We start from the raw sequence: 25,886 nt of genomic DNA, 5'->3' as shown, positions 1-25,886 counted from the left end.
GTACCTGAAGGGAGAGGAGAGCACGTTGATCTCAAATGCACAGCTGGAATGTTGTGGATAGTAACTTTTGGGAAGAAATTGGACAAATTAACTAAAAGGGAAAAAAAATCTTGTAGATCCATGGGAAAAATGTAGGGAGGAATGGGATAATTGGGCTTTGCAAAGAGCCAGCACAGACAAGGTTGGCAAGATTAAACTCTTGTAATGAGTTGGAGAGTTTTGCACCAGCGGAGGTGGTTGGGTGTCGTTCTCCTCCCTCCTCACCATCCAACGTTTTGTAGATGTTCCCTCACACATCTCGCTCACAGTGCTCCCTCCGCCTTTTATCTCCCAGCTGAGAATCAGTGCTGCACAACGTAATGAGAGGCTGGCAGTTCCTTTGTAAAACCTGTCTAGTATTCACATTACGTGAATCAGTTGTAGGGTTGTTGACGGGCAGGACTGAGCAACACCTCCGCTTGGTCCGCAATAACCAACCTGATCTCCCGGTGGCTCAGCACTTCAACTCCCCCTCCCATTCTGAATCCGACCTTTCTGACCAGGGCCTCCTCCATGGCCAGTGAGGACCACTGTAAATTGGAGGAGCAGCACCTCATATTTCGCTTGGGTAGTTTCCACCACAGCGGTATGAACATTGACCTCCAATTTTAGGTCGTCCCTGCTTTCTCCTTTCCCCTTCCCTTCCCAGCCCTCCCACAGTCCACTGTCTCCGCCTCTTCCTTTCTTCTTCCCGTCCCCACCCCCTACCCCCACATCAGTCTGAAGAAGGTTTGTGACACGAAACGTCGCCTATTTCCTTTGCTCCATAGATGCTGCCTCACCCCCTGAGTTTCTCCAGCATTTTTGTCTACCTTTGATTTTCCAGCATCTGCAGTTCCTTCTTAAACAGGCAGGACATAAGGGATGTGTTTACACAGGTACTATAACCCCCCAGTTTTGCAGAATTAACCATAATTCATGGAGATAAGCTTGACGTCCATAACTGGAATACTCTGACCAAAGGATCATTGACATTGGTTACACCGCGAGAGGCACTCGTCGTCATTGGGAAAGGGAAGGATTTCCACCCACTAGTCTTACGTTCCACTGTGTACAGTGCAAACGGTTTTAATTCTGTCTTCCACCAGACCCGGTTGCTGTGGGTGGCTGAGTGTGTTGTTATACGTGCGCTCTGCAAGGACAGCGTCTCCACAATGGCAAGGGGCATTTCAGACCATTCACATAAAACCACTGTCCAGCCGTAGCTGCAAGTCTACGCTACAGGTAAGGAATCGACTGAAAAGCACCTTCACCTCAAGGTATCTTCACCCTTAAGCTCACCTTTCCCAATACTCCCTTGCAGAAAACCAAACCACATTTACATCAACCGCACGTCCGTTGCGTATATATCTCCATTGCGAGCTCACAAGGACGTGTTGTGTCCTGCTTGATGAATGGAGTTAAAAACACATAACATTCCAGGTGACCAGCAGGAAGCACATTTCAACACAACGGAGATAGTCACAGGGTCACACAGGATGGAAGCAGGCCAGTTAGCTCAACAGGTCCATGCTGAACAAGATAGCCCTTCTAAGCTGATCCCGTTTAGTCCATATCCTTCTAAATGTTTCCAATCCATGTTCCTATCCAATAGAATTTTGTTCCTGCACCTGCTTCAATTACTTCCTCTGGCATCTCAATCCACATAACCAATCCTTTCCTATCGTTCATCCCTGCAAGTCCTGGCAACTTCCTTGCAATTTCTTCTCTGCAATCTTTACTGTTTATGATGTTAAAAACACATAACATTCCAGGTGACCAGCAGGAAGCAACATTTCAACACAAAGGAGATTTTTTTTCAACATGGAACAAGATCCATGGACCAGCAGGAAGCAACGGAGATAGCCAAGGGTCACACCTTCCTGGCATCTTTGCAATTCTTCTCTGCAATCTTTACAGTTTAATGGCAGCCTTCCATTTGTGGGATGACCAAAGCTGAACCAAATATCCCAAGTGCAGCCTCACCAGCAACTTCTTCAACTGTAACCTAAACATCCCAGCTTCTATACGCAATTCCCTGACTGAAGGCCAGCATGCAAAAGCCTTCCTCACCACCTATCTACCCACTACACCACTTTCAGGGAACTTTGTACCTGGCACCTATGAAACTGGCAATCTGAAATAAAAAGAGAAAATGCGGGAACACTCAGCAGGTCAGGCAGCATCTGTGGAGAGAGAAGCAGAGCTAACAGTTTTTGTCAGACTCTTCATCAGAACTGGAGAAATAAAAGTTGTTTTAAATTCTGAGGAGTTTGTATATAAACAACTGGAATACGCTGCTAGGGCAATTGGTGGAAGTTGATACCACAGCCAACATTTAAAAGACATTTAGATGAACACATGAAAAACCAGGGTAAGGAGACTTCATAGTTGACACAGACATCGTGTGCTGAAGGGCCTGTTCCTGTGCTGTACTGTTCAATGTTAAAATAAATGTGTTAAGACTATATCTTTAAGACCCTTGGTGACAAACAATTATAAATTTAAAATGTTGCTAAGAAATTCAGATTGGGTTTTTTAATCATTTATTATATAGGATTATTAGGGAAAAGAATGTCATAAGAATAGGGCCTATTGTTTTCTGAAGGAAGTTGAATACATTTGGAGAAGGCGACACAGCCAGACAGAGACAAGCTTTGTTTTGAATTGTTCCAGCAAAGAGACACATTAGTCACTGTGATGCTCATGACCTCTGCTGCAATATATGCAGTTTAGAAGCATGACGGAGTGAATTAGCTTGAGGCCTCTGAACTCTTTGAACAGACCTATTGAGTTTTAAATACATTTAATGCATTGTTCTACTTTTCAAAAACAAATATCCTATCATGTGAGCTTGTAGCAGCTTTTTTTTCCAAGAATCTGAGCTTGGTAAGATTCATTATTTTGCTCTGTGACCAACTAGGTTGGGTGGGCAGGTGGGGAAGGGTAAGATGGGTTGTTGTGTAAATGAACTGGGAATAATCTCCCCTTTCTACTGGAGTGAAGGTGGGTGCTGCGTTGGTGGTTCCCTGCCGACAGGACCCGTCGGGGCCAGAGGAATTCAACAAGATCAGTCTTAAATACTTTTTTGATTTTGCCATTGTGTTCCCAGAGGAGCAAGTAACTTTGGTGACCAATGTAATCTTGAACCTTCCATAACTCAAGCTTGACCTTTGACCTCAGGACCCCCAATACCATCCTCAGGACTGAGACTGTTTGACTCTTCCAACTTCATTTATACAGAACTCAAGGTTTCTGTGTTTCTTTTTTTAAGCTTTGGTTAATCCTGAAACTCAAACCATCTGAATTGCAAAATATTTGTTTCCAATTTTCCTCTTAGGAGTTGAAGCGAAAATGAAAATATATCCTGACTGTGCCACTTTCCATCGTAAATACTGTCAGATGGCTCCCTCTCAGTAGCAGCAAATATAATCATTTACTCTTATCAAGACCAAAGTTGGTGTTAAGGTCATGGAAAAGTGTTCAACCTGTTTACCCGTTGCTCACTTTCCTCATTCTCTGTATCCAAGGAACCTGGAGTTATTTTTGGAAAACGATTGTTCCTGCTCCCGGAAGAGTCCAAAAGGCATAACTGTGAAGTTAAAGTCAGTTTATCCTGAATGAGATCAGGAAGGATAGTGGAGGGAGGAACTCTCCCAGAAATCTGGGCAGGGTAACGATCAGTCGGATAGTTCAAAGTGGAAAATTATGAGATTTACTTAGGGTAGCGTAAATTTAAAAAATAGGGAGTTGTGGAAGAGATCAACTTGACCCATCTGAACATTGATTAGTCTTTTGTGTATCCAATGATCCTATGTATCAAGAAAAGAGAAGTAACTGCAGATCTGGTCCTGATCTTCATTTTGTTTAAAAGAAAGCTCCTCATTGGTGATCGATTATTGAACTGTGAACCTCAATAGTTCAAAAGTTCAATAGTGCTTTATTTGCCACATGCAACTGCACAGTGAAAATAATTTTGCATATTACATGTGGGCACTGCCATTATTGGTACCATTATTCAAAGTTCAAAGTCTGGTCAGCCTGCGTGCTCAATGTACTTGAGCAGTTCTGCGAACCAATGTCCCTCTCCTCTCCTCAACCGTTCATCTTTGTGTCCCAGGGCACTTCCTGCAGCCCACTTTGAAGCTTGCTTCACCCTCTGACCAGTCCTTGCTGCTCACGTCTGACTTCTCCAGATCCCTCCCGATCCCACCGACTGATGAGCCTTTGGGTGGGTTCCACGTCCCGTCGATCGGCAAACCTTTGGGCAAGGTCCCACCTACCGCAAGGCTTCAGGCGGGCTCCGACGAGCCTTCGGGATGGTTCCTGGTCCTGTCGTCCGACAAGCCTGGGCAACCCATTGGACACACCATCTCCCGTCGCGCCTAGTAAGATTACCAACGTCACAGGCATGAATCTAAGCAAAGGGCTAATCCAATCACAGATAGTTGGGAGCAGGATTCCCCATATTATATCAGTCGGAGTCGGCATTAGTCAATGCATTGTCATTTGATGAACTCATTTGGGTACTAAATCTGTTCTTTACATTATATTCAATGCAATTCAATGATACATTATTAATTTTATTGTTAATTATTATATGATAACGGTATTAAAATGTTATATTACCATTACCTTTTGTAAAGACTCATGTAAAACCACTAACTTTTTTAAAGACTTGTATGCAAAACCATTAACTTTTGTAAAGAACAAAAAAGGACACAAAGAAGAAGGGTCTCGACCTGAAACATCGTCTATCCATGTTATCCAGAGATGCTGCCTGACCTGCTGATTTACTCCAGTATTTGTGTCCTTTTGTGTATTAACCATCACCTGCAGTTCTTTGTTTCTAACTTTTGCGAAGATGTGTACAAAATCCAGGCAGCTTGTTTTGGGGGGAAATGATCATTTTTATTAAATCTCATGTTATTTTTTGTATTTGGCAGCTTGAAGAACCAGTGGGGAGTTTGAAGCAATCAGTGGAAACTATTCAAAAGAGGGACAACTTGTAAGTATACTGACTGTCTCCAAAACTGCACTGCATCTGATGTTCTGGGCATTGTAAATATTTTTCTCTGGTATTCTCTCTTTTATTCTCGGAGACGGCAGTCAAGTTATTTTGTAGTTAAGCCTTCCAGCTCAGCTCGAGAAGTCTTAGAATAGCACAGAGTTGTCTGGTTTGCTCGTAGAAACTGTCCTCCTACATGTATATCAGAATCGTGGTTCAGAGACGAGGCAATGGCACACACTGTGGAGTCTGTCGACGCAGACTGCCGCTTACGAACTGGGTTAGCACCCCAGCCCTAGATCCTTGGTTGTAACACTGTAGGCCTTACCAAATAGGCTTCCAGTGCCTAACTGCTGGAGAATGTGTCGGTGCCTTCTGAAGAGGAAGCAATTTATGAGCCACGCCGGGAAGTGGAGGGGTGGGAATGAATGGAACTGCCACAATGGGACAAACGTGATCATTTTTATCTCGGCTTCCTCTACCCTACCCCACACCCTGAAAGGGAAGAGGTCATGATTTCTGCTCAGGACATATGTGAGTTTGGCTTCCACTTATTGTGAGTGCATGGAAAAATGTTACACAGGATCTGGTTAGACAAAGTGTTCAGCCCTTGTCAAGAGAACAAGGAAAATTCCGCTATTCAATAAAACGAACTTTTCTTTGACAAATATAATGCTTTTTTTTACAATTGTTGTTCATTACAAGATTCATTTTTGGATTAGTTAGCTGCACATAAAAATAACCTGGTGCCCCTATTTATAAATACAGGACTGACTAGATCTATTGAACCAGAAAAGCCTTATACATATTTAGCGCAATGTTTTTAAACCAAGTACAGGTAGTTCTGCTATAATGCATGTTTTCACAACATGAATTGAATTACACATGATTGATGAATTAAGGAACACTGCTTGTATTACGCAGGCCAATTTGGCTATGGCGATTTAGATCAACATCTAGAGAACCACTTAAAAATCACTTTGGAAGTTGGCAAGCAGAAAAATATCTTACTTGGAAAAGAAAATGTTTCCATGTAACCTGCCCATTATCTCTACAACACAGCTGCTAATTTCATTGCGTGAAACCATTAATATGGTTCTCTATTGACACTTGTGCAACAATATTCTAGTAAACAATGCAACATAAAGTCTTCAGCATCTTTTAACATATTAACAAAAATAGACCAGTGTGTCATGGAGGGGGTGAGCTGTATTGTCCAAGATGCTCCGCAGTTTGAGGAGCATCCTCCCCTCCAAGACCTCCTCCAATTAATCCAACTCTACCCCCAACTCCAACGGTTGCAACTCCAAGAGCACCTCCAATGGATCCCACTCCGCCTTCCTGATGAGCTTGTTAATTCTGTTGGCATCCGCGGCCTTTGCCCTGCTATCCCAGCACACGACAGCAAAGAAGATGGCACCGGCCACCACCGATTGATAGATCATCTGCACAATCTTACTGCAGACATTGAAAGAGCAGAACCTCCTCAGAAAGTACAGACAGCTCTATCTCTTCTTGGACAGGGCCTCAGCATTCCTAGACTAGTCCAGTTTACTGTCCAGGTAAACTGCAAGGTATTTGTACTCCTTAGTAAACCGCACATCCACACCCTTGATGGAGACAGGGGACAGGGGTGTTCCTCGCCTCTTAAAATCCACCACAAACTCCTTAAAGGAATAAGGAATGCTTGGGAATATTTCCACTGTTCATCTTTGTCAAGACCCCATTTATATAGAGTTGAGGAAGTCGTTCGAATTATGGAGTGATGAGTTAATAGATCTAAGAGATTTGTTAGCGTTACAAAAGTTAGTGTGGAACCAGAATCACAAAGACTAGCACAGATAAGGAAGCTGAGTTCGCATCTCGGGGACTGGTCAATCTGATAAACTTGAGAACCCGCTTTCAGACTTCAGAAAGTAAAATGATGCAGATTCCGGAAGTACGAAATAAAGAGAGAATGCTAGAGGTTCTCAGTGGGTTCAACAGCTTCGACCTGAACTGCTAGCTCTTTATCTCCCTGCGGGTGCTGCCTGACCTACTGACTATTTGTGGGAATTCATGCAAGGAGAAAGTCTAAGTCTAACTTTAAAGTTTAAAGAGTGTGTTTGAATGGGGGAAGAAATTGGTTTGGAAGATTTAGCATTAAGTTAGCAACAAGGAACCTGCTGGAGGAACTCAGCAGATCAAGTAGAATCTGTGGAGGGAAATGGACAGGCAGCATTTTAATTAAGTTCTGTTTCAGAAGCAAAGTGATCCAAGCTGTCTGAACAGTGTTATTTGGGCAATGTAATGCGTAGACATTGGTATTCATCTTGAGTCTTTCTGTCACTCAGGCGAAGAAATTGATCATGCTGCCTTATCTGTTTATTGTAACCCGAATTATTGGATACTGACATCTCTTCCAACACTGTATAACAAACTGCTCAATTACATTTTATGAGAAGTAAAGAACTTGTTTTGAAATGGCAACTTTTTGCTGAAGGAATATCTTGAGGGGTGGTCATTAGCAATATAAAAACACGGTGGCCAGTTAACACAGCAAGATCTCAGGTATCGGGACTGGAGGATTTGAGTAATAAAGAGTGACTGGAAAATCTGGGGCATTTTCTTCTGAAGTGTAGGTGGCAGAGGGGTGAAGAGGTATGTAGCATCACGAGGGACATAGGCAGAGTGAATGGCTACAGTCTTTTGCCCAGGGAAGTGGAGTCCAAAATTAGAGGTCATACACGTGAGATGCAAAAGATTTAAAGGAGGTCTGGGGGCCATATTTTTTTTCACACAGTGAGTGAGTGGATGTGGAATGAGCTGCCAAAAGAAGTGGGTACAATTACATTGTTTAAAAGGCATTTGGACAGGTTCATGGATAGGAAAGGTTTAGAGGGATATGGGCCAAACACAAATGGTCAAGTTGGGACAAAGGGCCTGTTTCTATGCTGTATGATTCTATGACGAAGCAGCAGTGGGAAAATGATCAGATTTTGTGTTATTCTGTTGGAAGTAACTCTTTTCTAATTATGACACATGCAGGTTACTTGAAAGATTCTGCAAGGACCAGACCTCAGTTATGCAGCCCGATTGTAACACTCCGTTTCATTCCATTGAGGACACTGTTTTGAGTCTTTTGCCCTATCACGTGTGCGAGGGGGCAATGCCATCTAGTGTGGATTTTATCAAAGGTATTCTTGAAATTGTCTCTTGCTGCAGAGAGGGGGGAGAAGCAAAATGCCAACATAATTAGCTGGGTGGTTGGCCTTAATGATATGAACAAATGAATTCTATTCTCTGTTTACGTTAAACACAGTTGGTGACCAACTCGTACGTGGACTAAACAAAATCAATGCAATTTTCAACTAATGTTTGCTTTTGTAGTGTTATGTGGAGGTCCACACTCTCTACCTACATGTGACGAAGGGTTATCAGACTGATTACAGAGATGTGGGGCTGTGGGGCTCTCTGAGGAAAGATTAAGCAGACGGGGCCCAAGCTGCTGAATGTAGAAGAATGAGGAGTCATCTTGTGGAAACATGAAAAATTCCTAAGAGGCTTGACAAGATCCATGTAAAGATGGTGGCTCCTCTGGCTGAGGCATCTTGATTGAGGGTCACAATCTCAAAATAAGGGGTGAGCCATTTAAGACAGAGTTGAGAAAAAGGTTAGCTATGGAGTTCTTGACCCAAGAGAGCAGTGGGAGCTCAGTCATTGAGTGCATTCCAGACAGGAATAGATTATTGCATATCAAGAAACTGCACCACAAGGGACTGCAGATGCTGGAATCTTGAACAAAACACAAAGTGTTGGAGGAACTCATCAGGTCAGGCAACATGTGGAGAGAGAATGGACGGGTGATGTTTTGGATCAATACCTTTCTTCAGACTGATCAGGGACATGGGTTAGTTCAGGAAAGTGACACTAAGATAAATGCACAGTCATGATGTTATTAAATGGTAAGGCAGACACACGACTCTATTCTTGCATCTATCTCTTAACTGCTGATGTTGTATGGAAAATGGCAGTGTCATCAAGGTTATAATCGTTTCACTGCTGTGCGAGGTGATGTGATACGGGTCAATGTGTAAAATTAGGAAATAAAAAGCTTCTAAAAATTGAGCGTGAATTATATGAGCATTCCAGAAACAGCTATGGGGTGACAACAATCAGAAGTAGCCAAAGTAGAAACTGATGGTTTGATGTTAACACCAGGAGAGTTTATCTTTCATTTTAATAGTGATATGCAATGTAATTAAAGTATAATTGAGACATGCGACATCAGATGCTGGAATCTGGAGCAAAAAGCGAACTGCTGGAGAAACTCAGCAGGTCCGGCAGCATCTGTAGAAGCAGAAGGTCCATCCACTTTTCAGGACGAGACCCTGCACCAGGATTGAGTTGAATATGATGGGATGTACACAGGAGAATTACAAAACAAATTACTGAGATTCTTTGCCTAACGAATGGATCAATGCAGGCATTGACAACGGGAGAACATAAATCAAATTCAGAGCACCTAGCACAGGTCCCGGGAACAAGGAGAGGCAGAAAGGACACAAATGTAGGAACCTCTCAGCAGTTCTGTGCTGAGATAGAAAGGTCAGTAGAAAGAGACACAACAGATTAGTATGAGGTACACAAAGGATGCATGCAGAATGAGCATCTCCATGGGAACAAGATGGTCAGCAGCTCCTACATATCTGTCCACCTCTCTCCCGTCGTGTGCAGATAGTCTGTACTACATCTCCACAGTGATGATGTACTTTTTGTTCCTAATCTTTACCCATATGGCCTCATTTGAGGATCCTTCAGGGGTCCCCTCCCTCAATGTGAAGTCATGAACAATGCAGCAGCATCTTCTCTGTTACTGCACCCGTGCATCAGATGAAAGTTCTGTAGCCCAGGATATTGAGATGCCAGTCCCACTTGTCTTTTACTAATGGCAACAATAATGTAGTCCCCATGTTAATTAAGGCTCTGAGGTAATCGATCATAGTAAATTGACTCCCTGCATTATACTAGATGCAATGTTACTTTGTATTTTTCTTAGGTACATTTATCCTTCTGCTCAGCCTACTGGACCTAATGACTTTTTCTCATCAAGGTAATTGCACCACTCTATCTAAACATTGATTCTGAGCCACATTCCTCTCCCAACAGTTTAAACCTCCCCCGACACCAGCAGCAAACCTCCCTGCTAGGATGTTGGTTCAACTTGTCCTTTTTATACAGGTCCCATCTTCCCCAGAAATGGTCCAACTAATGCAGGAACCTAAAACCCACACTCCCTGCACCTCATTTAGCCATGCATTTATCTGACCTATCCTTCTACAACATCACAGGAGCTTGAGGTTAGGTTTGGACTGGCACTGGGTCCAGCTTGATCAGTTACAGATTGACTTTGGTAAAGTTGTGCCATGTCAGGAGGAGGAACAAGGAACTGCAGACGCTGTTATAGACACAAATATGCTGGAGTAACTCAGCGGATTAGGCAGCATCTGTGGAGAACATGGATAGGTGAAATTGTAGATTTGGATTTAAGAAATATCCCCACCTGAAACATCGCCTATCCATGTTCTCCAGGGGTGTTTCCTGACCTGCTGAGTTACTCCATCCCTTTGTATCTTTTTTCGTACCATGTCAGAGTGGCTGTGTTGGGCTGGGGATCAGACACTATTCAGAATGGCAGCAGCTGAGTCTGGATTGGTCTGCGTATGTTTAGGCTAGGATTTGAATTGTTTGTGTTGGATTCAGGTGTGCCCTGTTTGGATCAAATTTGGATTGGATGTGGTTGAGTCCGATTTAGACAGTCAGGACTTTGACCTGAAACATTAGCGCTGTTTCTCTTGTCTGTGTATTTCCACATTTTCCGTGTTTAGGTTTGAATTGGCTATGATTGGGTTGGGTTTAGATTAGACCTGGTCACATCAGATCAAATTTGGATTGGCCCTAGTTAGATCTGGCTCAGATTGACCCTGGTTGGATTGGGGTAGGTTTGGAGTGACCATAGCCAGGTCTGGTTGTCATTGTATTTAATTTCATACCCAAATGGAAAAATATTATTTTCTCCCTCAAATATTTTTGCAGCTTTCCTTGAAGCATATCTTTATAATTCAACTACTAACTTCTTGTGAATGCAAGTTCCATATTGTAGCCGTTGTCTGAGCAAAAAAACTTTTCCCTGAACTCCTTCATGGGCTAAAGACCATCATATAGATATGGGGTTTCCTTCTGGAATTTCTTCAGCACTATAGTCCTGTTGCGTGTTCCTATCTGAATCCACTCTCTGTGAAAAAAAGAGTGTACACATATTCCAGTAACGGGAACATGGCCTTGATGGTGCTCCTTGTACAGCCCTGCAGATGAAAGCTTCTGAATGAATGAAATAACCTCTAGTATTTTGTAATTGAATGTTAGGTTACAAGATGTAAACTTCACGTTATCGTACGCTTCGTAGTATTCTTACGGTTCTTCTGGATCTTTCTGCCCGCAGTGGATGAAGAGTTTCAGGTTGTGTCGGCAAATCTCCTCAAGCAGACCCAGGCCATGCAGAACAAATATCGTATGCTGCTCTTCGAAGAGTCCAGGGTAAGGTCTTCAAGATATTTTAAATGATCTTCAGAGATCAAAAACCAAATCCCTCTAATGTAGCTCAACCATAGGGGTTCTTTGCTTGGAACAGAGGTCAACGGATCCCATACCCTTAAACCGAACTCGGAGATTTACGGTAATGGCCACTCGTCGGTACTCGGGTCTCTGGTGGACATTTTTCAACATGTTGAAAAATCGTCACGAGTCTTCCCGTGCTTACCTGCCATTACCGAGTTATCCCAAGTACCTGCCGTTAGCGCTAAGAGTCGTCCCTAAGCTCCGACATACCCGCTATGTTCATTCTCCATGCTTACCACTAGTTTGATTTTTTTTAAACTCGGGAGAGCTCTTGGAATGAACTCGCACCTTGGGACAGGGCTATTACTGTATTAATAGTCTCCAGCTGCGGGTGATGGATAAGAAGGATGGCCATTTCTCTTTGCCCTCCTTAGCGCAGGAACACTACAGTAACAGCACTTATCTTCTGAGTGGCACCAAATAATATCAGTGCTTAAAAGGTACAAATCAGACTTGAGCTATCCTGGCATAGAACATCAATGAATAGGATCAGGTGTAGGCCATAGATCCTTTTTGTGTCCCTTTGTCATTTCCTAAGATCGAAAATAGTTCACCACAACACTCAGAGTGCCCAATATCTGCCATTCTCAGTTCTGTATTGAGTCAGTGACTGTGCATCCGCTGTTCTCCTGGGCACGGAGCTCCAACCCTCTTCGTGAAGACAACTCTTCTTATCTCTCTGATGAATGGTCAGTCGGTTATCCTGCACAAAGATGCCCAGATCATGACCCATGACGGTTGAGAACAGTCTCAACATCCACTCTGTCAAACCAGAGCAATTCTACACGTTTCCAATGAGATCACCTCTCATTCTGAACACAGACCTCTTTTCCCTTTTTATTGTGTACCTGCACTTTTTTCTCCTTTATATTTATTCAATATTTATCGCTGATGTGAAGATAGAATCCTTTTTATTCCTCTAGTCAGGGGAAAATACTGTGTGAATTAACCCTATATATTCCCCTCATGATCTTATACACCTCTGTAAGATCACCCTTCATAATCCAGCACACCAAAGAATAAAGTCCTAGTCTGCCCAACCTCTCCCTATTCCTTAGGCCCTCAAGTCCTGGCAGCATCCTCGTAAATTTTCTCTGCACTTTTTCCAGCTTAAGAACATAAGAACAACCTTCCTATAGCAGGGTGATTAAAACTGAACACAATACTTTGAATACGGCCTCACAATGTCTTATACAACTGTAACATAACATCCCAACCTCTATATTCAGTGCCTTGACTGATGAAGGCCAATGTACTGAAAGCCTTCTTGGCCATCCTGTTTACAAAAAAAGACACAAAGTGCTGGAGTAACTCTGTGGGTTAGGCAGCATCCCTGAAGAACATGGATGGGTGCTGTTTCAAGTTCGGACCCTTCCTCACACTGAATCAGTCCACTGAACCAACTGATCAAGATCCTGCTATAATTTTTGATAATCATTTTCACTATCTATGATAACACCCACTTTAGTGTCATCTGCAAACTCACTAATCATGCCTTCTATGTTCTCATCCAAATCATTGCTATAAACCACAGATAACAATGGGCCCCAGCACTGATCCCTGTGGCACATCACAAGTCATAGACTTCCAGTCTGAAAAACAACCTTCCACCATCACCCTCTGCTTCCTTCCATGAAGCCAATTCACTCTCGAATTGAATAGCTCCCCTTGGATCCCATGTGATCTAACCTTCAAGAGCAGCCAACATGGAAACCTTGTCAAAAGCCTTGCTGATGTTCATGCAGACAACATCTCCAGACTCCCGAGATAAACAACAGGCTCCCTACCACAGCCACTAACCTTAATGTTCCACAGACCCACACTGCCCATTTCTATCCCGTTCCCAAAATCCACAAACAAGACTGCCCTGCCAGACCCATTGTTTATGCCTGCTCCTGCCACCACCACCACCCCCCCGAATCCCTGAATGTACAGCTCTAAATACCTTGATCCTATCCGTCCTTTGTCCAACCTACATCCAAGACACGTCACACGCTCTTCAACACTTCAATAACCTTCAATTCCTGGGTCCCGATCAACTCATCTTTCCATGAATATTCACCACCTTTACCCCTCCATTTCCCACTAGGAAGGTCTCAAGGCCCTCCAGTACTTTACAGAGACCCAATTAGTTCCCATCTACTAACACTCTCCCTGGCAGCACTTGTCCTCACCCTCAACAATTCCTATTTTGATTCCTTTCACTTTCTTCAAGTTAAAGATGAAGCCATGGGCCCCAGTTGCGTCTGACTTTTTGTAGGTTACATCGAACAGTCCTTGTTCTGAACGTACACTGGCACCATCCTCCAACTCTTTCTCCACTGTATCGATGACTGCACTGGAGCGGCCTCTTGCTACCCTGCAGAACTTCATAAACTTTACCACTAATGTACACACTGCCCTCAAATTCACTTGGACTATCTCTGATACCGCTCTCCCCTTTCTCGATCAGTTGTCACCATCATAGGAGACAAACTATCAACTGACATCTACTATAAACCCACTGACTCCTACAGTTATCTGGACATCACCTCCTCTCACCATGCCTCTTCCAAAGTCACCATCCCCTCTCAATTTCTCCATCTCCGTTGCATCAGTTCCCAAGATGAGGCTTTCCACTCTAGGACATCCGAGATGTTCTCTTTCGTCAGTAAATGTGGTTTCCCGCCTGCTATTGTAGATGGCTCCCACAGCTCTACCCATACGCCCCCTGCCCCCAAGACAGAACAAGAATAGGATTGTGTTAGTCCTTTCCGTTCAACCCTCCAGCCTCAGAATCCAACACATCATTCTTTAACATGTCTTCCACCTTCAACTAGGGCGGCATATTGGAGCAGCAGTATAGTTGCTGCCTTTAAGTGCCAGAGACCTGGGTTCGATTCTCACTACGGATGCTCTCTGTATGGAGTTTATACATTCTCCCTGTGACCTGCGTGGATTCTCTCCATGTGCTTCTGTTTTCCCCAACACTCCAAAGATGTGCAGGTTTATAGGTTAATTGACTTCTGTAAAATAGAAGACTGTGTGTAGGATACTGCTAGTGTTTGAGGTGATCACTAGTTGGTGTGGACTCAGTGGGCCGAAGGGCCTGTTTACACTTGGTATCTCTAAAGTCTAAAGTGATCCCACCACCAGCCACATCTTCCCATCCCCACCCCTTTCTGCCTTCTTCAGCCAACTCCCTCTGCATGCCTTGGTTCACTCATCTCTTCTCACCCACACCACCTCCTCTCCAGGTACTTACCCCTGCAACCACGAGACCAAGCGTAGGCTGGGCGACCGTTTTGCTGAACACTTATGCTCGATCCGCCAAGACCTGCTGGATCTCCCGGTTGCTAACCATTTTAACCCCTTCCCATTCCTGTCCTGGGCCGTCTCCATCATCAGAATGAGGCCAAACACAAGCTGAAGGAACACATCTCATATCACGCTTGGCAACGCAATGATCATTGAATTCTCCAATTTTTGGTAACTTTTGGTAACTAACCAATAACTCAATCCCCTCTTTTTTCTACCCCTTCTCCTCCCTGTGTCCCACTTGGATGTGCACCCATATCCGCCACTATCCCACTCCATTTCCCCTTATGTTAGTTAGTAAAGTACATTAAAAGGTAAGCCAGTAAGCCAGCTGCAGTTAACTTTTAAAGAATGGATACATAGTTTATGTGAGGAAAAAAAACAGGATGAATGGTCTGACTGTACCTATCAATAAACGTGATAGCAAAGTATAAAGCTTGTAAATTGGCCTAAAAACTGGAACAGGTTTGAATGAATTATCCATTCCCTCCGCAGATGTTGCCTAAGCCATTGAGTTATTCCAGAACTTTGTGTTTTGCTTACATTTCTAGTATCTGCAGTTCTTGAGTCTGCAATGTACTTGATATATTTTGAAAGTCCCTGGTATTTTTAACCAAAGACAACATGTGATCAGATTGAATTGTGGAGCACACTTGATGGGCTGAAGGGCCTTCTCCTGCTCCAATCTTGATAAACCATTGGTCCTGGTGCTCACGGCTTAATTTTCTCTGTTTTTCAGAGGACAAAATCCTCCGCTGAGATGGTGATGATCAATCGGATGTTCATTCAGGAAGAAAAGGTGGCTTTCCTGGAAGCAAGGCAACTGGCCAGGGACAGTCCCGGTGAGACAGCTCTTTCAATACTTTAACATTAGCAAACTTCGGATGTGGGGACGTTCAAATGCCAACACGGCTGGGCAAATTGTAATTCAAGTCAATTGCTTTTACATTTATATAATGGATGGGATTTATATAGCGCCTTTCTAGATACTCAAGGCGCTTTACATCGCATTATTCATTCACTCCTCAGTCGCACTCGGTGGTGGTGAGCTACTTCTGTAGCCACAGCTGCCCTGGGCAAACTGACGGAAGCGTGGCTGCTAATCTGCGCCTATGGCCCCTCCGACCACCACCAATCACTCACACACATTCACACAAGGCAAAGGTGGGTGAAGTGTCTTGCCCAAGGACACAACGACATTATGCACTCCAAGCGGGATTCGAACCGGCTACCTTCCGGTCGCCAGCCGAACACTTAGCCCATTGCGCCATCTGTCAGCTCCTACAATTTATATGACCAACAACCTATAACCTAGCAATTATAGGTTGAGTTGGTCATAAAAATCAAAGCAATCTAGTGCTATATTTTTGGATATTTGTTACAGATATGCGGTAGTATTAAAAATCGTGGGAATTACCTCTAAAAAACACTCCTCCCAACTGTTGGGCATCATCGGCCACTTTCCTGTCCAGTTTAAGTCAGGTGTTGCTGCAAGCAGAGATATTGGCCAATTTTACATAGCAGGGTCCCATAGATGGCAATAACCTATTGTAATGATACTGGTTGAAGGACAAATGTTGTCCACACACAAAGTGACCTCCAGCCTCTGCAGTCTTTATCTCTGTGCCATTGAGGTGAGCAGGTGGACCTCAGGTTAGCTACATTCCAGGTGACTCCAGCTCCTAAAATGCAGCACTCCCTCTGGAGAACCAATGAGATCTCCACAGGGGAACTTGAGCCAACTAAAAAAATCAGTTGACAATCAAAAATCAATCAATTACTGACCCAAAGCTGCCACTCTTGTCCAGACTTTCTTTGAGGCAAATAGAAAGTTGTAAAACAGTTTCCAGTGTATTACTTGGAGCCCCATCTCAGCCGCCAGAGAGGCACATTCAAACAGTGGTGCACTGCAAGGTGTGAGAGCTCAGTGTGATGAGGAGCCGTGCAGACACTTGTGCCGTTCAGCTCTATGGGCTGGGACCCTACCCTGGTAATTAGTTGCAAGCAAGTTAGAAGTGGGGGAGTGGAATATTTTTACACAATTAACATAATCGAGGACGTCGCACCCTGGCCACTCCCTCTTCTCCCCTCTTCCATCAGGCAAAAGGTGCAGAAGTGTGAAAACACACACCTCCAGATTTAGGGATAGTTTCTTCCCAGCTGTTATCAGGCAACTGAATCATCCTACCACAACTGGAGAGTAGTACTGAACTACTATCTTCCTCATGGGTGACCCTAATGCCCCTGTCCCACTTAGGAAACCTGAACGGAAACCTCTGGAGACTTTGCGCCCCACCCAAGGTTTCCGTGCGGTTCCCGGAGGTTTTTGTCAGTCTCCCTAATGCTCGAAAGTGGTTTCCGCTTCTTCTATAGAATATAGAAGAAGCAGAAACCGCTCGGAACCTTGGGAGGGGCGCAAAGTCTCCAGGGGTTTCCGTTCAGGTTTCCTAAGTGGGACAGGGGCATTAGACTATCCTTGATCAGACTTTGCTGGCTTAAACTTGCACTAAACGTTATTCCCTCGTCATGTATCTATGCATTGTGAATGGCTCGATTGTAATCATATCTTGTCTTTTTGAAGCTTTTCACTGTACCTCGCTGCAGGTGACAATAAACTAACCTGAAACTTAGCAGACAAACCTAAGGCTGAAATGAGTACGGTTCTCATGCAATTAAATCCACTCTTGGAGTATTTCTCCGACAGAGCAGAGAGAGGTTAAAACCAAACACTGCCAGCATCATGATCGTGACACCGGTCGTTAACTCCACCAATTGTGCCCACGCTGGCCGTCAGCCAAGCAATCCCATCAGCCTCAATCCCCTTCTCCCTAAAACCTTGGACATTATCCTCCCTCACAGGCCCATCCACTCCTCTGTTGCTGGCTATTGAAGTAGGAAGAGCCAAAGTCCTCCACGTCAGTCCTTAGAATCGAAGAATGATTTAGCATATGTTTGCCTGTTCTAAGGGCACAATGCATCTCTTTCAGTCTCAGTACTCTTAAGGGATCTTGTTCTGAGGTTTTAGACTGAGTTGAGGAGAAACTGATGCAGAGAATTGTAAATCTGTGCATTTCTCAAGCCAGAGAATCGTAGATTCCCAATCATCCAAGGCTGAGATTGGCAAAGTTCTTGATATTGATTGAGAGCAAAGCATACAGTGACAGAATGGAGGTTAAGGATAAATATTTGAGGTGAGACTAAAGGTTTGATGACTCACTGCTGCCCCTAATTTGACATTAGTGCTGAGAATGTTTGTTTCATTTATTTTTAGATGCATATATTTCATCGGTTTTCCAACCAGACATCGACAACTCTCCACCGACCTCTGCTTGTCTTCTTGTTGCTCCCAATACACTCATTCAAAGTACAAAGCAGCTCGCAGCCCCCGAGCTGGATATCAGGCAGGCCAGGATCTGGCCCTTGGACGCTGGTGTGAGAGCCCAGCCGGCTGGAGAAGATCCCGTTGTCTCCAGCCCCCCCAGCCCTCCGAAAATCTACACAGTCAGAAGCAGAAGTGGACTCAAGCTGAAGATAAAGCAGGAAGCAGGTTACAACCAGGTTGTTCATCACACAGAATTTGACCATCTACCTGTAAGTCCAGTCAAGCAGCTCTCAGGGACCAGAGGCTGTACTCCAAGCTCCTTCAATCACAGCAACAGAGCTTGCAATTGCACCGTCCCGTCCCTGGCTGAGAGACGGCTGCTGGAACGTTTGGGCACCAGGGACCTGCCGAAACAAAGGCTCCACCTTGCGAAAGGCAAAATGAATCGTCCTTGTTGTTGCAGCCCCATTCTGGTACCTGATCCAACCAGAACGTACCTGCCTCAGGACAGTGCTGCAAGTAGACTTGGAGACGACCAGAAGGTCAGTCTTAGCTGCTGCCCACTGGGCACTGGAGCTCGGCACTTGACCTCCGACAGCAGGAATGCAGGCGGCAGCTTGCCGTTCAGAACCAGGGGTCGGCCAGGAGGGAGGTGGGGCGACCACACAAGCAACGAGGTGGAGGACACCATCGCGCGGGGTCTGATGGAGGTGGACTCCATCTGTCACCTGCCCTGGGAGCTGTCTCTCCCTCGGCCCAAGCGGAGGCGGTCTGAGTCGGAGGAGAACGGCAGCTTCTCCAGCGACAGTCCCCAGGACAGCGCGTTGAATCAGCACCTGCAGAGCGCCATCAACAGCATCCTGGACCTGCAGAGGCTGCAGACATCAGAGGAAGAGACTCCTGAGCTAGCCGAGCTGAGCACCCCTCCCTGCTCCCCTAGCTCTCCCTCGGAGGACTTCATGCAACAAGAACAAGAAAGTGGCATCATTGGAGCTGAGACCTCCACTCTGGGAGAGATAGTAAACAGCACCTGAAGCGACTAGCGAGATGCTGGAACGTAAGAGGAATAGGTTGGAAATTATGTTTAATTTTAAAAACATTGCACCTGTCTTTTGGTTTGAGTGCAGAAAACTATAGTTGAACAGTCTCCTGGACAGTGCCTACACAGATTATTATATAATACCAGTTGTGCAGGAGAAGGGCAAGCTGTAGATGAAGCAGCTGACACCTACACAAGCAGTTTTGTACAATAGCATTATTTATTAACACTAAAGACCAAATCAGATGTTTCAATCCTTGATAAACCTCCAAGTGTACCTCAACGTGTGCAGTGGTCAGTTGGAGGATTTTATTGATCACTGGTTCACTCATCTCACAGCACTGAATCCTGGTTATTGCAGCCCTGTGTTTCTCACTGCCTTTAACATGTTCCTTCATGGCCACAATTTCCAGTCATGTGTGGGTTAGCACTATGGTCCATGGTTGCCATAGTTCCTCCTTCCTCTGGAGACAGGTTGACACCAGTTTCTTTCACACACCCCAGCAGGACATAGTTCAATCATGAAGTTCGGGTCCTGACCCGAAACGTCACCCATCTGTGTTGTCCAGAGATGCTGCCTGACCCGCTGAGTTACTCGAGCACAATGTGTCTTTTGTTGTAAACCAGCATCTGTAATTCCTTATGTGTAGGAAGGAACTGCAGATGCTGGTTTAAACTAAAGATAGATACAAAATGCTGGAGTAATTTTGTGTCTATCTTCTGTAATTCCTTATGTCTCCAGGTTATTAAGCATTTGGTTTTGGAACTTGGTGTTGAATCATTTTGAAATATGTTCTCAGAATTCACATGAACAGATGATCTTTACCGATGAATATTTTGTCTATAGGAATTATGAATCAGTGTTTATAAAGACAAATTCTTCTTAATCTGGAATTGTTGCAAAAATTGCAACTTTTAGAATATATTTCTTTGCAAGAAATGTATTGCACTGATCTATATTTAATTTTAAAAAGTATGATTTAAATCAAGATTGTCTTGCACTTTATCGGGGATCGTGTCACCTTGATATAAACCAGAAATGTTTGTTTTATTTACAACTTTTTAACTTAGACATTGGGTTTTGCAGCTTTAGTCCATAATCAGCCGTTTGCAGAAGCCTCTTGCTCGAACAAGAAATCCACATAGAATTTTGTGGTTCAATGAACTCCTGAGTTGCCACTTTTACCAAGCCTGGTTTGAGAAAGAAAGCACTTTCACCTTTCTCGGGTCCTATAATACTGTTTTTATGATTACCACAGGATATTTTATAGCTGAAGAAATCCCCAAAGTTGATGTAACAAAACTGGCTTCCAACTCTTACAGATGTATTAATGAGGGTTTATTAACGTTTCGAGGGCTACAACAGGTCAAAGAATGCATGCAGGTCTGAATTAAAAGTGGCTTCCTGATCCCCCGTTATCTTTATCGTGGTCGGCAATGTTGATCGATCCTCAACTGTTGTTAAAGGTCAGAGAGAACATCTGAGCGATCTCTGAACTCCTGTCGATTAACATGGAGCATCCTCAGGCTGAGGTCAGTGCGTTCCCCATCTGGACAGCTTGTAGTAAACCTGTTGGAATGTGGGAATCAGGATCCAAAGATGTCCGTGGGAATTGTGTTGCCATTGTGGTTTGGAACAGGGTGGAGGTAGTGGAGTGCTTGTTATATCATCCCACAGGTGAGGAGAGGGGGTCCAACTAAGGAAGGTACCGCGTTCGAGGAGCAGGGGTGATCCACTGAATGACCCTGCACACTGGCCCCTTGACGTGAGTATGGTGAAGGCGGAGAGCTCTCACTAGGAGCACTAACAGTGAGATGAGGCAGGAGCTTTCTCATCACGCATGTGTGGATGTGTGCTGGGCTATCACCAGTCATTGGCTTCAATTTATTCATACTCACCATTGTCACCGTATTTCATTCTGTTCAAAGCAAATTTTCATGTCCTGATACTTGGTGCTGACTGAAATGGAGATAAACACATTTTAAATGTTTTTAATCCTAACTTCAAAAGAGAGGTCTGGTTTTCCTATGGCGGAAAAGACAAAAAAGGCACACACATTCTGTCTGCACATTCTGGCACATTTTGGACCTTACAAATTCATTCATGAAGTACTCATCGGGTCAGGCAACATCAGTGAGACATCAGTCTCAGACCTCCATATAGATAGTTGGGACATTGAGAGGGAGGGTGTTTCCATCAATATCAGGGAGCCCCAGTGAGTGTTAGTGACCACAAAGGCCAACTTCAACTCTGCCCTTTTAGAGATTCTGACAGCCTTCATTGATGTGTTTCTGTACATACCAATGGAAGCTCAAAGCTCTTTGTGAAGAACAAGCTCATGATTGTTGGCCAACATGAGATGTCCAGAGGTGTCCAACTGAAAGTCCCATCCTTTCAGTATCTCAGAATATCCCAAACACCTTCAAATGGTTTAAGATATGATCACTGTGGTTGGGCAACTTACTCACTCCAGGTGGCACAGTGGCGCAGCTGATAGAGCTGCTTCACTCTGCATTCACAGTGCAAGAAATCCACGTTCAAATCTGACCTTGGGTGCTCTCTACGAGAAGTTTGCATGTTCTCACTGTGACCGCTTGGGTTTTCTCCAATTTTCTCCCACATCCCAAAAAACATGTCCCTAGTGTATGGGAAGTAGATGAAAAAGTCCCTCAGTCCTGCAGGAGGACAGCCTGGGTTCTGAGCGAGGTTTGAACTCTCGACCTGCTAAGTCTTCATTTCCACCCTGGAAAACCCAGCTTCTTCCAATGAAAGAGATGTTTAAATAAGCTAGAATAAGTCCAGAGTGAGCCTTCCGCCCCGGGATAAAGTCGATTACTGCATTTTACAGCAGACAAAAAATCTTTGGTTTTCAGGGGTTCTGAGCTTGGCTAGGATAATTTAAGGTGTGTTAGAGTTATAGAGGTGCACAGCATGAAACAGACCAATCTGCCCAACGTGTCCATGCCAACCAAGATGTAGGAATGTTACAAAATTTTGAGATTTTAAAAATCAAGCCTGTAATTCATCCCATCAGACAAAGCATAAAAATAACTTTAATTTGATACCTAATTCACTTTCATATCTTCAGTATTAAAAAAGTTATGGTCATTTCCATACTCATAAATTAGCATCTTGTTCCCTATTGCTTTTATTGACTTAACACAAAAGCTGTGATCGAGGACAGTCAAAAGCCCATAACTTTCTTAAAAATTAAGAGAACTGAATGAAATTTTCAGTTATTATAGATTGAAGCATTCTGAAACAAATATGATACATCTTACTTGGATGACCTGAAATTAAAGTATATAATTGGTTAATTACCTAATTGTAGCTAATTACAAATTTAACCGTTGTGACGGAAATAGTAATAAACTCCCAGACTGCCTTGAAAATTCAAAAATGTGATATTCTCAAGATCAGAACTTTAATATTATTGTAACGTTACAACAAATAGTAAATACCCAACAAAAAAATCATATTCATCAGTCATCAAATCAATTAGATTCATCTGAATTCAATTACTAGATCTAAACATCTATCCCATTCTTAAGAAAAGGCTAAAAATATATTTTTAAATAGCCAAAGTATCCAAATAACAAACTGATCCCATTCACACAAGAATTCACAATATAACATGATGTTTAAATCTCACTTTGTCATGAATTTCTATGTCAAATCAAATCTGTTGTACTATTTATTGTGGAAGTTTTTAGTCAGATATTTAGTATGAAAATATTGATCATGGATAGACAATAACACAAAACATAGATCATTTAGATGTTCTTATGACATGATTGTGCAAAAAATAATTAATTTGATTATCTTGAGAGTGGATGTTTGTGTATTGTGATACAGAAATCGGATTGTGGCCACCACCATGATTTTGCGCACATTTGCAGTCACAGCCGGCAGGCAGGACATGGTCGATATCAGGGCCTAAATAACATATTTCGCATCAACAGATTAAAATGAAATTACACCAAAAACTAGATAAGATGTTAAATAAATGCACGACAGTACATACCTTTTGTTTTGTCCTGAACTTGCGATCTGTGATTTTGAACGCATTGAAGCTGTCCCGATTTTTATCCAGCGATTCAATAGTTAAGCAACGTTTGCTTTTAAATTGCGAACGGGATGAGAGAACAAAATGTCCTCATAAGCTTGTCTTGCGAGGAAATCCCTACTTGACAACCAATAAAAACCTGTATTTTACTAACCCCCACCCCCACAACCTCTCGAGTGGCACGCACAGGCAGTGAGCAGATCAAGAGCACCACTGTTGGCAGGAATTTGTAACAACGCTACAAGATGGCATTCCAAACTGGTCCCATTTGCCTGCATTTGGCCCCTATTCCTCTAAGCCCTTTCTATCCACCTACCTGTCTGTTCTTGTGACTGCATTTTGTTTCCAGGCAGAGACTGCACAGGTTTGTGACAGAGCGTTGAGTGAGTATTAATGCAAATGCTGTGTCAGACTTCATCTGGGGGTTTCGGGCAGCAGTCTAAACATCGGGCTGAAATGCAGTCTGCGGATGGCCCGGCAGCAAGGTCTCTGTTCCCCTAACAAAGTAGGAGTAACCCATTCAACCCAACGAGTCTGTGTCAGCTTGAGCATTCCTGTCAACCAGAGATAAAGGTGGGTGTAAATTCATCAGTTGGACCGATAGATGGAAAGGAAAGGTTTACATGAATACGAGGCAAATGCAAACAAATGGACTAGCTCAGGTAGGCACTGTGGTCGATTTGGACTTTGTTGGGCAAAGGATCTGTTTTGCTGTATAACTCTGTAACTATATCAATGAGTCCCATTTCCTCGATTTTCTTCCTGTTATCTATTTTCTCCCACTAGCCCACGTTCGGCCACTCCAACTGATAAAGGAGACAGTGCCTGTACCAGCAATCTTTGCAAAATTAACTAAAATTAAATATCCAAAAATCCCTGCATTCTGCGGGGTCTCAACCCAAAACATCACCTACCCATGTTCCCCAGAGATGTAGCCTGACCCGCTGAGTTACTCCAGCACTCTGTCATCTTTTGTGAACCAGCATCTGTAGTTCCTGTGTCTCCAAAAATCACTCTCAGTTCAATACCCATTTTCCCCCCCTACAGGCTCAAGTTCAATAAAGTTGATGTTGATTTTCTGAACATTGAACCTTCAGATATAAGAATCCAAATCATAAACATTGGTGTTTTTTTTCAGATAAAGTCTCTTCAAAATCTCCTTTTGTGCTCTTTACCCAAATGTGGGCTATTTACTTGAAGTGATCTTGTGGCTTGGACATTGCATGTAATGCACATCCGGGGCATGTATTTCACACTGGTTCAAAATGCTGCAACCTTACGTGATATGTGTGTGTGTGTGTGTATCTTTGTATTTTCATATTAGTAACTGTTGCAGGTAAACAAGGTTTCTCCATAGTTATGCACTTGTAAAGCTATATCATACAATTGGTACCTTATGTTTACTGTCTCTTTTGAGGGTTGCCCAGCAGTGTCAGCCATTGTTTACATATAAAAGTGGGGATGTTTCCTGGGATACTCTGTATGATTGCCTTACATTTAAATATAAACAATGGCTAACAGTGACACGCCACTGAGCGACCCTCAAAAGAGGGACGAAACATAAGGTAACAATTGCATTACATAGTTTTACAAGTGCATAACAATAGGGGAACTTTGTTTACCTGCTACTCCTATTAAATTACAGATATGTGCACACATACACATACAATATTCTGTCACAGCTTGAGTTAGACATCACAACCATGCAAATTGCTTAATCTTCAGATAATGAGTTTGTGTGTTTGTGGTTAATACCTCAGCAGCATATTGAGCCATAAAACCTCGGCTGCTGTGTGTATACACGATGAGTCAATGTTATTACTTTGTACAGCTCGTTTTGTCTTTCTAGTCAATTCAGGGCCTTACTTGAATTCCATGGCATTGTCAACATTATCAGTAATGTGTCAACCGAATGGTATGGGATCATTGCAACTCACCTGTTCAAGCAGCATCTCTGGAGAAAAGGAATAGGTGGTGTTAAGAGTCGAGACCCTTCTTCAGATCTGATTCCTTTTCAACTATTCATTTTCTCCAGAGATGCTGCCTTATCCGCTGAGTTACTCCAACCTATTGTGTCTGTCTTCGGTTTAAACCAGCATCTGCAGTTCCTCCCTCGATGGTATGGTTGGTTGGCTGGAACAGTATTAAATCTCTTGCCCTAAAAAAAAATGAACTTTTTGTATACATTTTTATTGAGCTATTTATTAAAGAATCATTTCCTAATAAATAAGGAAAATGCAAAAGATAAATGATTTGCTGTATTTCTGTTGCAGTTTCTTCAAGTGCTGGCACTTTCATCTAAATATTGAAACCTGCATTTGACAGGGTGACATACAGGGCCACGGAATGGGGTGTGCGCATGATTCACAAGTCAGGTTGAATTGGGTTCATTGTCAGATGCACAAGTTAGGTGAGGTACAGCTACAACGAAAATCTTGCTTGCAGCAACATCACAGACACAGACTCGGACAGCACACA

The 25,886-nt window shown here is 43.4% G+C and overlaps 1 protein-coding gene across 1 annotated transcript in view; it reads left to right on the top strand.

Annotated features, from left to right (window-relative positions):
• The window catches only part of LOC129700608 (BRD4-interacting chromatin-remodeling complex-associated protein-like), a 55,024-nt gene extending 29,379 nt beyond the window's left edge, over positions 1-25,645 (top strand). The window contains exons 11-16 of the mRNA XM_055641225.1: positions 1,075-1,263; positions 4,965-5,026; positions 8,054-8,202; positions 11,508-11,602; positions 15,720-15,822; positions 18,252-25,645. Of these exons, the coding sequence (XP_055497200.1) occupies positions 1,075-1,263; positions 4,965-5,026; positions 8,054-8,202; positions 11,508-11,602; positions 15,720-15,822; positions 18,252-19,336 (1,683 nt within the window). The 3' untranslated portion in view covers positions 19,337-25,645. The remainder of the gene's footprint in view (positions 1-1,074; positions 1,264-4,964; positions 5,027-8,053; positions 8,203-11,507; positions 11,603-15,719; positions 15,823-18,251) is intronic.
• The last annotated feature ends 241 nt before the right edge of the window (positions 25,646-25,886 follow it).

The sequence above is a fragment of the Leucoraja erinacea genome, chromosome 9 (assembly GCF_028641065.1).
Source record: "Leucoraja erinacea ecotype New England chromosome 9, Leri_hhj_1, whole genome shotgun sequence".
In the NCBI taxonomy this organism is placed as follows: Eukaryota; Metazoa; Chordata; class Chondrichthyes; order Rajiformes; family Rajidae; genus Leucoraja; species Leucoraja erinaceus.
Note: the sequence above shows the minus strand (reverse complement) of the source record. Positions and strands in the feature narration are given on the sequence as shown.